Source organism: Protopterus annectens, chromosome 4.part0, assembly GCF_019279795.1.
Source record: "Protopterus annectens isolate FY-2018-M chromosome 4.part0, PAN1.0, whole genome shotgun sequence".
In the NCBI taxonomy this organism is placed as follows: Eukaryota; Metazoa; Chordata; order Ceratodontiformes; family Protopteridae; genus Protopterus; species Protopterus annectens.
In genome coordinates, this window is record NC_056733.1 from 1,864,671,194 (window position 1) to 1,864,684,733 (window position 13,540).

Genomic DNA, 13,540 nt, shown 5'->3' on the forward strand with positions numbered 1-13,540 from the left:
AAGCTTTAAGCATGTATATGCAATAAAAAAGAACAAAGATGAAAATGCGTTAGCAAAGCATATTTCTAAGAACCCAGGACACAATTTTTATTTTACAGCTATTGACCATGTGCCTCAAAATATTAGAGGTGGGCCACATTCATTAATACTAGAAACACGTGAATTAGAGTGGCAGCTCAAATTGGATGCATTTTGCCCCCCTGGAATTAATGAAAATTTTAACATTGCTTGCATTTTAAAACTGAAAAGCTTCTTGAGATGATTAGAGTACTTCTACCAGTGGCTTACTTAAGTTTTTCGTCAGGTGCAGATGTGCTAAGTTTTTGTTTTAAGTACTGAGTTTATCCAGCAAAGGTGATAGATGGCACCGCTAGTGCTCTATTTGGAATTAGCACATTTTACATTTTTTAATTTTCAGTGACATGATATACAGCTGGTCACCCTTGCTTTATTTTGTTGTTATTTAGAGTTTTTCATCTGTTTTAATTTTCAGGAAACTGTTTGGTTAGCTAGGGATGGGTATTCCTTGATGGCCTCCCTAAGCTTAATATTTTCAAAGGTCATCCAAAAGCTTAATATTAATGAGGATGTACTTTTAAGGAATTATGCAGTAGCACTACTATAATGAATGACTTGACATCTGTGCACGTTGAATGTATCAGTACTCTACCCCTGATGTATGATGTTTTATATGTGTTTTACATTAGATACGTGATAGATAAAATGTACTACTTTCTTAAATTTTTGCATTTTTATGTATAAAACAAAAAATATTTCCTATTATTTACATTGCACCTTATTTTAGGTGCCTTTAACTGTTCATGGAAGTGATGTGATGTAACTTCAATTCACTTTCAAAATTGGCGCTTTTTTATTGTTTCCTCTGAAGAAGCCGCTGTAGGACAACAGCGAAAACGCTCATTCTTATAATTAAATAAAAGTGCGTTAAGTGGATTTCCATTTGTAACTGCTGACTCTTTTGGGACACTGGTGATTTTTACGTATTATACAGATTTGTGTAAAATCATATCTCACCACTGGAAAAGGAGCATCTCTTTGGAACCCTAGCGGGGAAGTTGTTTAAAAAACTGGACAAAATAGGAAACCAGACAAAGCCTGTTAAAGAACTCTTCCTTTCTGCAACCCATACATTCAACAGGAGCTATCCCTGTAAGTTCTGGCCCTTTCTGTCTTAACAGTAAAAAAAAAAAAAAAAAAATCTGGTGGGAAAGACCCAGGTATCAAAGAAAGTGGCAAACTAAACAGTGTGCCATACCTGGGTGTGGACTCTGGCCTTCCTAAGGAGCAGCTATGATTGTGGTACCTCACCTCCCTCCCAAAATCCACTCCTGCCCCTTCTTTCCTGGAAGGGAAGACTCATCTCCTTCACACTTTGGGAACAGATCACCCAAGACAAATGAGTAATGCAGATCATCAAAAAGGGCTAATCATTGAGTTTGAAAATTCACACCCTTTTGCCTATTCCTATCCTTGCAATACAGAGGTAACTACCCCCCCCCCCCCGAGGATGTGTTGCATTAGGGCTTTATCCAACCAGAAGCAGACCTAGATGAGGTGTGAGCAGAATACAAAGTCCTCAGAATAGAGGGTACCTGGATCTACCCTTCAGAACTCAAGTTTCTGGTAGTACCAAAATTCAAAATATTGCAGGAACGTGGGAGATTCCCAAGTTTTCCGGTAAGGAGATTACAGTATAATTTTTTTGCTTTAATATTTGATTTATCTACTGCATCCTGAATATTTTACCAAATTCTGGCAAATGTCTTTGCCTTTAGCGGAACCAAAGGTGTCCATATTTAACCCATACCTAGACAATTGCTTGATCTAGGCTGCATCACCAATAGAACGTCTGACAGCCATGCAAATCACCATGGCCTTCTTTCAGAAGGTGGGTCTAACCCTCAGTGTCATGAAGTTAAAGCATCTCACACCCAGCACCAGGGATTCTTTCCTGCGTTGGGCCTAGACTCTGTTCTGCAGAAGATCTTGCTACCAGAGGGGACACTTGTTCTTCTTGCAGTACCTCATGAATCTCTGCAGCAAACCGACCATAACTACAAGTGATTTAAGGGTTCTGCGATGCATGGTTTCTTGCATCCTAATTGTCCCATTGGGAAAATTTCACATGGGGAAACAGTGATTCATTAAAAAAATGCTGGTTCGAATACCAGAATCCCCTCTCCTACTTTGCCTAAAAAAATAAATTTTATGGTGAGTGAATGTCAGACCAACCCAGGAGCCTCTTTCCATCTCCCAGAGATAGTCCAAACCATACAGACATCTGGGACAGCTCAGGGTTCAATGGACTGGCATCTAGCAGTACAGCACATCAATATAAAGAAGGTGGTGGCTACTCTTCTGGCATTAAGAGCATTCCAAAAAGGACTTGTTCCAGGAGCAATTAAGGTACTAGTGAACAACATTAGAGTGATGTAGTATATAAACAAACTGGGAGGAATTAATTGCCATCACCTATGCAGGTTAGCTATGGAAGTTTGTCTAGTGCTTGGCGTTTAGGACTCATTTCATAGCATCATACATACCAGGTGAAGACAGCCTGCTAGCAGACAAAGTACATCACCCCTACCCCAATGAATGGATGTTGAAAGGGGTAGTTTTTTAGACTTGATACACAAATGGGGTGTGCCAGAAGTATAGACCTTTTTGCTCGCCAGAGAACAGGCCAAATCATCAGGTTCTGTCCAAGCCTTCCCAGAGGGGCCTTGGAAACTGTCGACTTCTTCTTTGCCTTATCCTAGGGTATTACAAAAAATGAGGGCAGACCAGACCAAGCATGATATTGATGGCTCATTACTGGCCCAGGCAGCACTAGTTCTTAACACACAGTGATGGGAAAATCATGATAGTCTTCCTCCCCATGGATCTCTTATCTGTACTAAAGGAAGCTAGAAAACGGAATACCAGGAAATCATGTGGCAAAAATTGAAAACTTTTTCTGTCTGCAATGCGAACAGTATTCAGTCCAACCAAGCAACATTAGCAGGTAGTGGAATACTACTTTCACACACACTTCAGGTATATCTGCCTGCCTTTCCTTGGTCCCTCCAACTTTGCACACCCAGGCCATCCAGTTGTGAACCTGCACTCTCCTGCGACCTATATTACATACTGGAGAAACTAACACTGCCGCCCTTTGAGCCAGTGGCGGTGGCAGCAGCAACCTTCTAATTGCTTGCATGGAAAGCAGCTCTGCTGTTGACACTCAACTGAGCCAGATGCATATCTGAGCTACAAGCTCTGATGTGCAAGATTCCTTCATTTCTCACAGAGACAGAGTTACTTTCAGAACAGCTAAGATCCTAGTTACAGAACAAAAGTCCTAAACAGATCTGACTAGCTGTTTGTGGCTTTTGCAAAAGGTAAACAGATGACCAGTGGGAAAATGTACAGTTTCAAAAAGGAATGCGGACTATTACTTTTGTTACTCTCACCGTGGTAAACAGATTCCTGGCTCATTCAAGAGTGAAGGTACCACCACAGCATTTTTGAAAGGCACTCTTACACAGACCATCGTAGAAGCAGACACTTGGTCCTCTCTACACACCTTCACCAAATGCTACCATCTTTGTGCCATATCCAGTGCTAGAGTAAGAGCTGATGTTGCCTTTGCCATTCTGCAAAACCTGGTATCCCTGTCCCAAAACTATCTCCAACTTCCACAAATAAAAAGCTATGGGAATCGTAAGACTTTGTTCATCACATTTGGGAGTATGGTGAGTTGGCGGACTTTAAGGATTCCCTGTGGGATGCACTGTCTGAATGCTGGATGGGTAGGTTGGTCTGACAAGGGAGATTATTTTTCTGGGTTATGATACAGAATCTGAATTGCCTAGACATGGTAAGGCCTTGCTGTGTCTAATAATGGTGGCTACCAAAAAAGCAATTACTAGCTCATTCACTCCAGTGGAGCTCAGGAAGTTTGCATTGCAACCTCCAATGGGCGGAGCCTAAGCCTTTTGACGATCAAATTATGTCCTCACATTTCAAACCAATATTCATATCTCTGGAATCCTAGGGATTATGAAAGAAGTATAAATGGCAAAGTCTTCAGCACAAACTATTTTTATAGTGGTACTATTCTTTTAGGTTCTAGGTCTTAAACTGAATTTTATGTTACACTAACTGTTACATCTGCGGTGGTGCAGCGGTAGCGTTGTTGCCTCACAGCAAGAGGTTCTCCCATTCGATTCTTGGCTGCAGTGCGCGGAGTGCCTTCTGTCTGGAGTCTGCATGTCTTCCCCGTGGTTGGGTGGGCATTCGAAAGACATGCGTAAAAGGGCGTGCCTTCGTTGAAGGTTGAACGTCGAGCTGGCACCTGGACGTTCGTCAAAATCTACTGCCAATCATTAGCGGACCGGAGTTCCGCTGTGGCGACCCCTAACTTGGAAAAGCCATAAGACAACAACAGTAAACACTAACTGTTACATGTGTAATATTTTGTAAACAACTTAATATATCATCAGCCACTCATGTTACATAAATACTGTTAGCAACATTTTATTCATCTAGCTGAGAGCTTTCATATGAGGCTAAGGAGTTCTGTCTGTGTTACTTGGTGGTTGATATATTTAGAAAAATGTGAACATTTATATCTATATAAATTGATGATAAAAACAGCAGTTAATATCTATTTACGTGCCCTAGACAGAGGTCAAATATTAATGCAGTTGAGTTTGGTATTGTGCAAGCTTTAACATGAAATCTTTTAAAACCTTGTACATAGCATGGTTTGGGAATTATTGATGCAAACGTGAGCAAGCAATATTTGACGCCTAGAGGCGTCCGTAGGAGTTAACTGCACCTGGAGGCGTCACTTGGATGTAATGAGCTAGAAAATGGAAATCAAAATCTAAACCAACTATACTGGAAGTAGTGAATATAGTAGCAGCGAAAAAACAACTGGAATTGAGATCTTTAGAAAAGGGTAGGAGCTAACTACATAGGAAGAAATGGGAATTGTGGGGGCAATACATACAAGGGAGGATTGAGGTCTAAAAGGCAGCAGGACTTAAATGAGCTATGTAATTGAGTGAGAAAGATCAGGTAGGTTGTAAGTGATGTATAGTAATTGCAACTGGGAATGTCAGTATGATTTGTGAGGCAAAATGCTTGTGACTAGGATTGTCTGTGGTTTTCATTTGTATAAATGTATGATTGTCTGTGTAGTAAGTGGTGGTTTAATAAAGATGTTTCTTGATTAAAAAATGCATGAATTAAATTTATGTAATATTGCTTAGGTTGTATGATATATAGCAAGATATGTGAAGTATCGTTTGATCACTTTTACATAAATGTCAATTTGCCTTTGTCACAAGTGATAATTCAGTGAAGGTTTTTTGGGGGGAAAATACTTCGTTCATCACAGTCAGTGTTGCAATATTAAGTACAGTTGTGTAGATAACTTACCTTAATTGTAGATGCTTGAGTAGGTCATTGTTCAAGTATCCTTTCCTTCCCTCCTACCCCTGTTCTCATCTGCCCCTGGGGTTAGGTTGAGTACCACACATATTCATTGCCTTACCCCCCACATAATACCAACTCTCTGCCCCTTCAGCTTGGGGCGTCTGTCAGTGGAGCAGGTAATGCTCTGCCTAAGGAACATAGGATATGGCTACTTGGACAACAAAGACCTGAGAATGGTGCAGGCCATCCAGTCTTTATACCAACAAAGTCTTGACGTCAGGTGGCAAAGGAAAGGACAAGTAAAAGACACTGTTTGGTCCAGTTGAGGGCTTTGGTCACAGGCTTCTACATGGCAGGAAGTACCAAGTCTTAATACTACAACACTGATCTACTTCAACATGTACACTTATGGTCAGTTATCTACACAATTGTACTTTTCCAGTTTTCGTAAATAAAAGCATGTTCTGCACTTAAATTCTTTATAAAATACTTTTACTAGGAGTTTGTTAGAATTTAAAAGTAATGAAATATTTACTTTAGAGCTTGCAGTGGTTCTTGGAATATAATATACAACACATATCAGGCTCGTTTAAAATGTGTGCAGCAGTGTGACTGAAGTTCATTTATTGTTTACAGCTGTTCAGAAATCTTCAGTTTTCCTTTGTAATGATTGACTTGGTATAGAAGTAGAAAAATTCTCCTGGATTATCTCGCCGCCTTTTTGGAGGGCCAACAAAAGTGTGCATTAATATGTTAATGGAATTACTTTGGTTGTCAGAAGGGGTAGTAGTTTCAGCCTTTTTGTTTGCTTGACTTACTTCCTGCTGAAACCTGGCAGACCTTCAGGGACCCTAAACTTGTCGTGCAGCCTCTTGCTGCAGCACCATACCAGTGTGGCCAAGCTAAGTGAAAAAATCATGGGCTGTGTTCAGACTGAAGGAATTTGGTCTTTGCTAATGCACTGTCTTGAACATTTATAGCAACATCTCTTCAGCACAGTATTGGCCTGCATTCTGTCTTGCTGCTTTCCACTGCTCTGGAGCTAGTTAAGGTTTAGGTGATATTACATTGATTTGTACTGTCAAGTAAATGCTTCAATTCCAAAGTGAGTGTAAATATTTTGGTCCAAAATTTACATTCTTTTTCTGTTGTATTTACTGAGTGAAGTGAATGTTTGGGTACATGTGTTTTGAATACTCTGTTAGCATAAAACTTTAAGGCTTGAACTTTGAATTGTCTAATGCATTGTGAATGACCCTATAATGTATTAATTTGGGGTCCATCCATTTTAGTCCATTTGGCCTTTAATTAGCCTTATGCCCTTTCTTTTTGCATTATACTGTATCACATTAACTGGTACTGGTACCTGATAACTCAGGCATTGTCTTGCTCTGGTTCTGTGTGGGCAAGTGCTTTGATTAGAGAAATATTAACTTTTTTTTTTTTTTTTCAGATGGTCAAAGAAGCTAAGCTTCCACGAGAAATAGCTGATAACACAGAGCGGAAAGATGGATCTTATTATGAGGAGCTGCTGAAAATGAAGCTGGATGAAGCAGTGTATGAAACGCACTTTAAAAAATGGATCTTCATTTATAGATTGCTGTTAAAAGTTAACATGTATTTATTTTTAAAAAAGTGCATTTACAAATGCTAATTGTAACTTCCATTTTGTGTAAAACTCTTACCTTATTTCTTTGATGTTTGAAAGTGGAATGTGCTACTGTAATAGAGAAGCTAAGTATTCAGAATTTGTTATTGAAAAAACTGTTGTAAACTCAAATGCTCACAGACGTCACCAGTCTGGATGGTCCATCCAGATGCTGCTTGACAAGCCCCTGTGTGACTTTTACCCCATTTCCTTTCTCAACTTGTCTCAAGCTCCCTTAAAGTCTTCCACCAAGTTAGAGCTGATCATATTGACAGGTAGCCTGTTCCACTAAATATATAGACTTGTATATATTATATTCAGGGATTGTGGACTTCTAAGTGGAAAATCAGACACTTCAGTGAGATGGCAATTTGCTGGACATGCAGTTTTCATGTTTGCTAGCCTAGAAGTTCTGGCGGCAGAGGCATAAGTTTTAACCCCCTGCAAATGTCACCTAATTGAAATGATGTGGTCGACTAATCGAATTTAATGCAAGTAGATGTTAAGTATTACATTAAAATAAAATGTTTACATTAAAATAAAATGTTTACTTGGGGGTAGGAATGAGACAAATGCCCTTCATTCCCACTAATGCTGTTATGGTTTGACTCTGAGACTTAAGTACTTCAGATCAGTTGGATACTTCATTGAGAACAGAATATGCTACTAGGGGAATGTGACAGTGCAGCAAAGCATCCCACTCACCCTCAGAAGCTCTGTCAGTGTGGCTTTGTTAGAGAACTTGACTGTACTCGTATGATTGGTTGGCCATTTACTTTTCAACCAGCTTTAATACTGTTTGCAGAAAACTGCTACAGCCATTATGATGTGGAAGGGCAGCACTCCTAACCCCTTTGCAGAGTAGCTGTGATGATTTGGAAGCATGTATGACATGAGCCTGCAGGCTCTTTGTATTCCAAGCCACCAAAACTGTGCTACAAATCCTGTACCTAGAGATGTCCAGCTTATCCCAATGGAAGTGTCAATAGTACATTGTCTTTCAAAGAAAAAATTAATTGCCTATCACCTTAACTGCACCTTTCCCCTATTCTGCTCAAATTACTCTTGTAATAGTGTGCTGCCAATTCTTTTTCAGTAAGTTAGAATTAAGATGTGATGTTATGTAGTCCTATCTCACCTTCATTCTTATACATGGGTTTGGAGCCGATCCTCTGCTCCGACTCTGCCTTTTAGCAAGCTCAAAGTCTTCTAATTGGCTCATGGCTAGGTAGGTATCCCATGGTGCACCAGTATAATCCCCAGATTTCGTTTGCCGCGTTGAGTTCAGATGTGCTTCTTGGCCGTGGCTAAGTTTTTATACATTTTGCTACTTTTCTATATTACAGCTTAATTTTTCATATTATATAGCCTTGTTAGTGGGGGTTTTCTATCATTAGACTAGTTTAGTCTACTGAAGTACTTTTTCCTCTATTTAGTGAATTATTGTTGAGAACTTGTGGCCATTGGCCTTGTTCTCCTCGGTATCCTGTGTGCCAGTTTTGTTCTATTTGATGGGTGTTTTTGCCCCTAGTTATTTACTGTGCTAGTTTAGTTTGACAATTAGTAGTTTAGCAGTTTGATAATGCTTGCTGTTAAGGCGCGCTTTGCGCTCAATTTAACTTTCTGTATATAGAGTTCCGTAGTGTGCGGTGTTAGCTTAGCTAGTTAGTTTTGAAGTAATCCGCCAACTTATTTGGATATTTACCTTAGTTGACAAGGGATGTTGTTCGTGTTTCACTGTTGCAGTAATTACATTTGGGTAGTCTGCTGGCAGGTTGCCCTCAGTCGGCCTGAATAACAGTCTTGGGTCCTGCGTCGGTTGCTGTCTCCTCTTCCATGACGTCAGGGGTATAAAACATGCAGCCGACACCATTTTAAAAAGTCTTTCTTGCCGCGCGATGCCCAAAGCAGAAGCAGTTTGCAAGTGCCGGTCGGCAGACTCCTGAAATTTTCTTTCGTTTTCGAGTTTCAGAACCGAAGTCTTCAAACTAAAGCCAATTACCCTGTTGGGGAAACTTTTTCTTGCTCCTTACCGATGTCAGTAAAAGTTAATAATTGCATTACTTGTGGGAAGCAAATACCTCATAAGGATTTTCAGTTGTACTGTATTCCTTGCCTAGGCCCTGATCACAACGTGCCTTGCTGTCAGATTTGTGCTAAATTTAACCAATGCACTATTAAGCCACTGGGGATGCACAAGCCAGTGCATTTCTTTGTGCTGGTCCCAAGCCTGGATAAATGGGGAGGGTTGCGTCAGGAAGGGCATCCGGCGTAAAACCTCTGCCAAATTACTTATGTGGAGAACATTTCATATTTCCATACCGGATCGTTCGAGGCCCGGTTTAACAACGACCGCCACCAGTACTGTTAGCCAACAGGGTGCTGGCGGAAATTGGGCTACTTTTGGCCAAAGGAGAAGAGGAGGGGGAAGGCATACCCAAAGGCAGGAAGAGAGGAGGAAGTTTAGGAGTGTAGTCATGAGGGTAGGAACTTTGAATGTTGGCAGTATGACTGGTATAGGGAGAGAGCTAGCTGATATGATGGAGAGAAGGAAGGTTGATATATTGTGCGTGCAAGAGACCAGATGGAAGGGAAGTAGGGCCAGGTGTAGAGGAGGGGGGTTCAAATTGTTTTGTCATGGTGTGGATGGCAGGAGAAATGGGGTAGGGGTTATCATAAAGGAACAGTATGCCAAGAGTGTTTTGTAGGTGAAAAGAGTGTCTGATAGAGTGATGTTTATGAAGCTTGAAATTGATGGTGTAATGATTAATGTTAGTGCATATGCTCCACAAGTTGGGTGTGCGATGGAAGAGAAAGAAAAATTTTGGAGTGAGTTGGATGAAGTGGTGGTGAGTGTACCCAAGAGTGAGAAACTAGTGATTGGAATGGACCTCAGTGGGCATGTTGGTGAAGTGAATAGAGGGGATGAGGAAGTGATGGGTAGGTATGGTGTTAAGGAGAGGAATGCAGAAGGTCAGATGATTGTGGATTTTGCGAAAAGGATGGACATGGCTGTGGTGAATACATATTTTAAGAAGAGGGAGGAGCATAGGGTGACATACAAGAGTGGAGGAAGATGCACACAGGTGGATTATATCTTATGTAGGAGGGCCAGTCTGAAGGAGATTGAAGACTGTAAAGTGGTGACAGGGGAAAGTGTAGTTAAGCAGCATAGAATGGTGGTCTGTAGGATGACGTTGGTGATCAAGAGGACGAGGAGGAGTGTGAAAGCAGTGCCAAGGATTAAATGGTGGAAGTTAAAAAAGGGTGATTGTGAGGTGGAGTTCAGGGAAGAGTTAAGACAGGCACTGGGAGGCAATGAAGAGTTACCAAATAGCTGGTTAACTACAGCAGAGCTAGTAAGGGAGACTGCCAGAAAGGTGCAAGGTGTGACATCTGGACAGAGGAAGGAGAACAAGGAGACCTGGTGGTGGAATGAGGAAGTACAAGAGAGTATACAAAGGAAGAGGCCGACTAAGTGGGATTGTCAAAGAGATGAAGAAAGTAGACATTAGTATAAGGAGATGAGGCGCATGGCAACGAGAGAGGTGGTGAAGGATAAGGCATATGGAGAGTTGTTTGAGAGATTGGACACTAAAGAGGGAGAAAAGGACCTGTACCAATTGGCTAGACAGAGGGACAGCTGGGAAAGATGTGCTGCAGGTAAGGGTGATAAAGGATAGTGAGGAGTGTGTGTTGAGTAGATGGAAAGAGTACTTTGAAGGGCTGATGAATAAAGAGAATGAGAGAGAGAGAAGGTTGGATGATGTGGGGATAGTGAATCAGGAAGTGTAACAGATTTGCAAGGAGGAGGTAAGGACTGCTATGAAGAGGATGAAGAATGGAAAGGCTGTTGGCCCAGATGACATACCAGTGGAAGCATGGAGGTGCTTAGGTGAAATGGCAGTGGAATTTTTAACCAGATTGTTTAATGAAATTTTGGAGTGTCAGAGGATGCCTGAGGAGTGTAGAAAGTGTTTTGGTACCTATCTTTAAGAATAAGGGTGATTTGCAGAGCTGCAGTAATTACAGAGGGATAAAATTGATCAGTCACAGCTTGAATTTACGGGAAAGAGTAGTGGAAGCTAGATTAAGAAGGAAGGTGATGATTAGTGATCAGCAGTATGGTTTCATGCCAGGAAAGAGCACTACAGATGCAATATTTGCTCTGAGAGTGTTGGAGAAATACAGAGAAGGTGAGAAGGAGTTGCATTGTGTCTTTGTGGACTTGGAGAAAGCATATGACAGGGTGCCTGGAGAAGAGTTGTGGTGTTGTATGAGGTAGTCGGGAGTGGCAGAGAAGTAGTGGTACTGGATGTGTACGAGGGTAGTGTGACATTGGTGAGGACTGTGGTGGGAGTGACAGATACGTTTAAGGTGGAGGTGGGATTACATCAAGGATCAGCTCTGAGCCCTTTCTTATTTGCAGTGGTGATGGACAGGTTGACAGATGAGATCCAACAGGAGGCCCCGTGGACTATGATGTTTGCAGATGACATTGTGATATGTAGTGAGGGTAGGGACCAGGTTGAGGAGACCCTGGAGAGATGGAGATGTGCTTTAGAGAGGAGAGGAATGAAGGTCAGCAGGGCTAAAACAGAATGTGTGTAAATGTGAGGGAGGGTAGAGGAATGGTGAGGATGCAGGGAGTAGAGCTGGAAAAGGTGGATGAGTTTAAATACTTGGGATCAACAATTCATAGTAATGGTGAGTGTGGAAGAGAGGTGAAGAGAGTACAGGCAGGGTGGAATGGGTGGAGATGAGTGTCAGGAGTGATTTGTGACAGACAGGTACCAGTAAGACTGAAAGGGAAGGTCTACAAGAGGGTAGTGAGACCAGCTATGTTATATGAGTTGGAGACAGTGGCATTGACGAAAAGGCAGGAGTCAGAGCTGGATGTGGCAGAGTTAAAGATATTAAGATTTGCACTGGGTGTGACTAGAATGGGCAGGATTAGGAATCAGTATATTAGAGGGTCAGCTCAAGTTGGACAGTTTGGAGATAAAGCAAGAGAGGTGAGATTGCGTTGGTTTTAACATGTGCTGAGGAGGGATGCAGAGTATATTGGGAAAAGGATGCTAAGGATGGAGCTGCCACAAAAGAGGAAGGCCTAAGATGAGGTTTATGGATGTGGTGAGAGAAGACATGCAGGCGGTTGGTGTGAAAGAGCATGATTCAGTGGACGGGAAGAAATGGAAGCGGATGATCCACTGTGGCGACCCCTAATGGGAACAGCCGAAAGAAGATGATGATGACTATTAAGCGTCGGTATATTTTTGCTTCTAAATATTTTGGTTCAGGATTCAACTATCCTGAAATGTTGTCTGTTAGCAATCTGACTACCGGAATTCACAAAAAACGCAATGAAAAAGACAGACCGTCGAGGTCCAAAACCGACGAAGCTTCGCCTAAGCTAGTCACTGGTTCAGTACAGTACTCAGTGAGGTGCTTTCGCAGCCCCTGATGCCCGCTACTTTTGAGTCGCAGGCCTGTACCGAGACCCATTTGGAGTCTGGTATGCCGTGAGATTCTGCAAGTATTGTACCCGCGGATGTCTCCCCTTGGATGGGTCTGGAGCTGCTGAGCAGGCACTGGCTTCTGAGGGTGTTTTCAGGCCTCAAAATCTGTATATTAAACCAATGCCATCATCTACTTCTATGTCTACAAAACCGACGCATGAGCCACGTGCTCAGGCCCCTATGCCTAAAAAACAAATTATCAAAATGGCCGAGAATTTAATTACCTTGATCAGGGGTTCCCAACCCACCCCTTTCTAAGAGGCCTAGGCAAGGCACTGATTATGAATCTTCAGATCAGGTTTCCATTTCTTCTTATTCCTCTTCTGATCAGGAATTTTCTATTCCACCTTATGAGGACTCTGATGCAGAGGAATCCATCCCTTCTGCTTCTCCTCCTGAGGATTACTCTTTTGGAGAAGAGACTTTGCATACTTCGAGGGAAATTTTTACTGGGAGAGTCAGGACTTCTCTGAATCCAAAGAGGCTTAGGGATTTTCTTCTTCCTCAGCATAGGCCTTTGGCGCAATGCCTTCTGTATTAAACATTTGTTGATGATGTGTTCTCAGAATCTAGCATGGCTCCTGATACCCTGCCTCCGGCTCCTAGTAAGCCAGATAGATATTACAGGGTTCCTGACTCCCACAAATTTCTTTTCAAAAATCCTGCTGCTGACCCTGAAACTATTTGTCAGGGTCCCAAGGGTGTTAAGGCTTCTACAGCCAAAAATCCTACACCTTATGATAGAGACTCCAGGGCGCTGGATAGATGTGGAAAGAAGGTTTATACATCTGCAACCTTGGCAATCAGAGCTTTAAACTGCCAGATTCATATGCTTAAATATCAACAGCATGTTATGGGCTTACTGAAACAGAAAATTATGTTGATTTCTGATTGTGCGGAAAATAGAGTTACAGGATTTATTGCATTC

The 13,540-nt window shown here is 41.7% G+C and overlaps 1 protein-coding gene across 2 annotated transcripts in view; it reads left to right on the plus strand.

The window, feature by feature from the left end:
• SPDL1 (spindle apparatus coiled-coil protein 1) overlaps positions 1-13,540 on the plus strand; it is a 1,384,944-nt gene that overhangs the window by 1,082,854 nt on the left and 288,550 nt on the right. For both annotated transcript variants that reach the window (XM_044069534.1, XM_044069533.1), the window contains exon 9: positions 6,899-7,002. In XM_044069534.1, the coding sequence (XP_043925469.1) occupies positions 6,899-7,002 (104 nt within the window). The remainder of the gene's footprint in view (positions 1-6,898; positions 7,003-13,540) is intronic.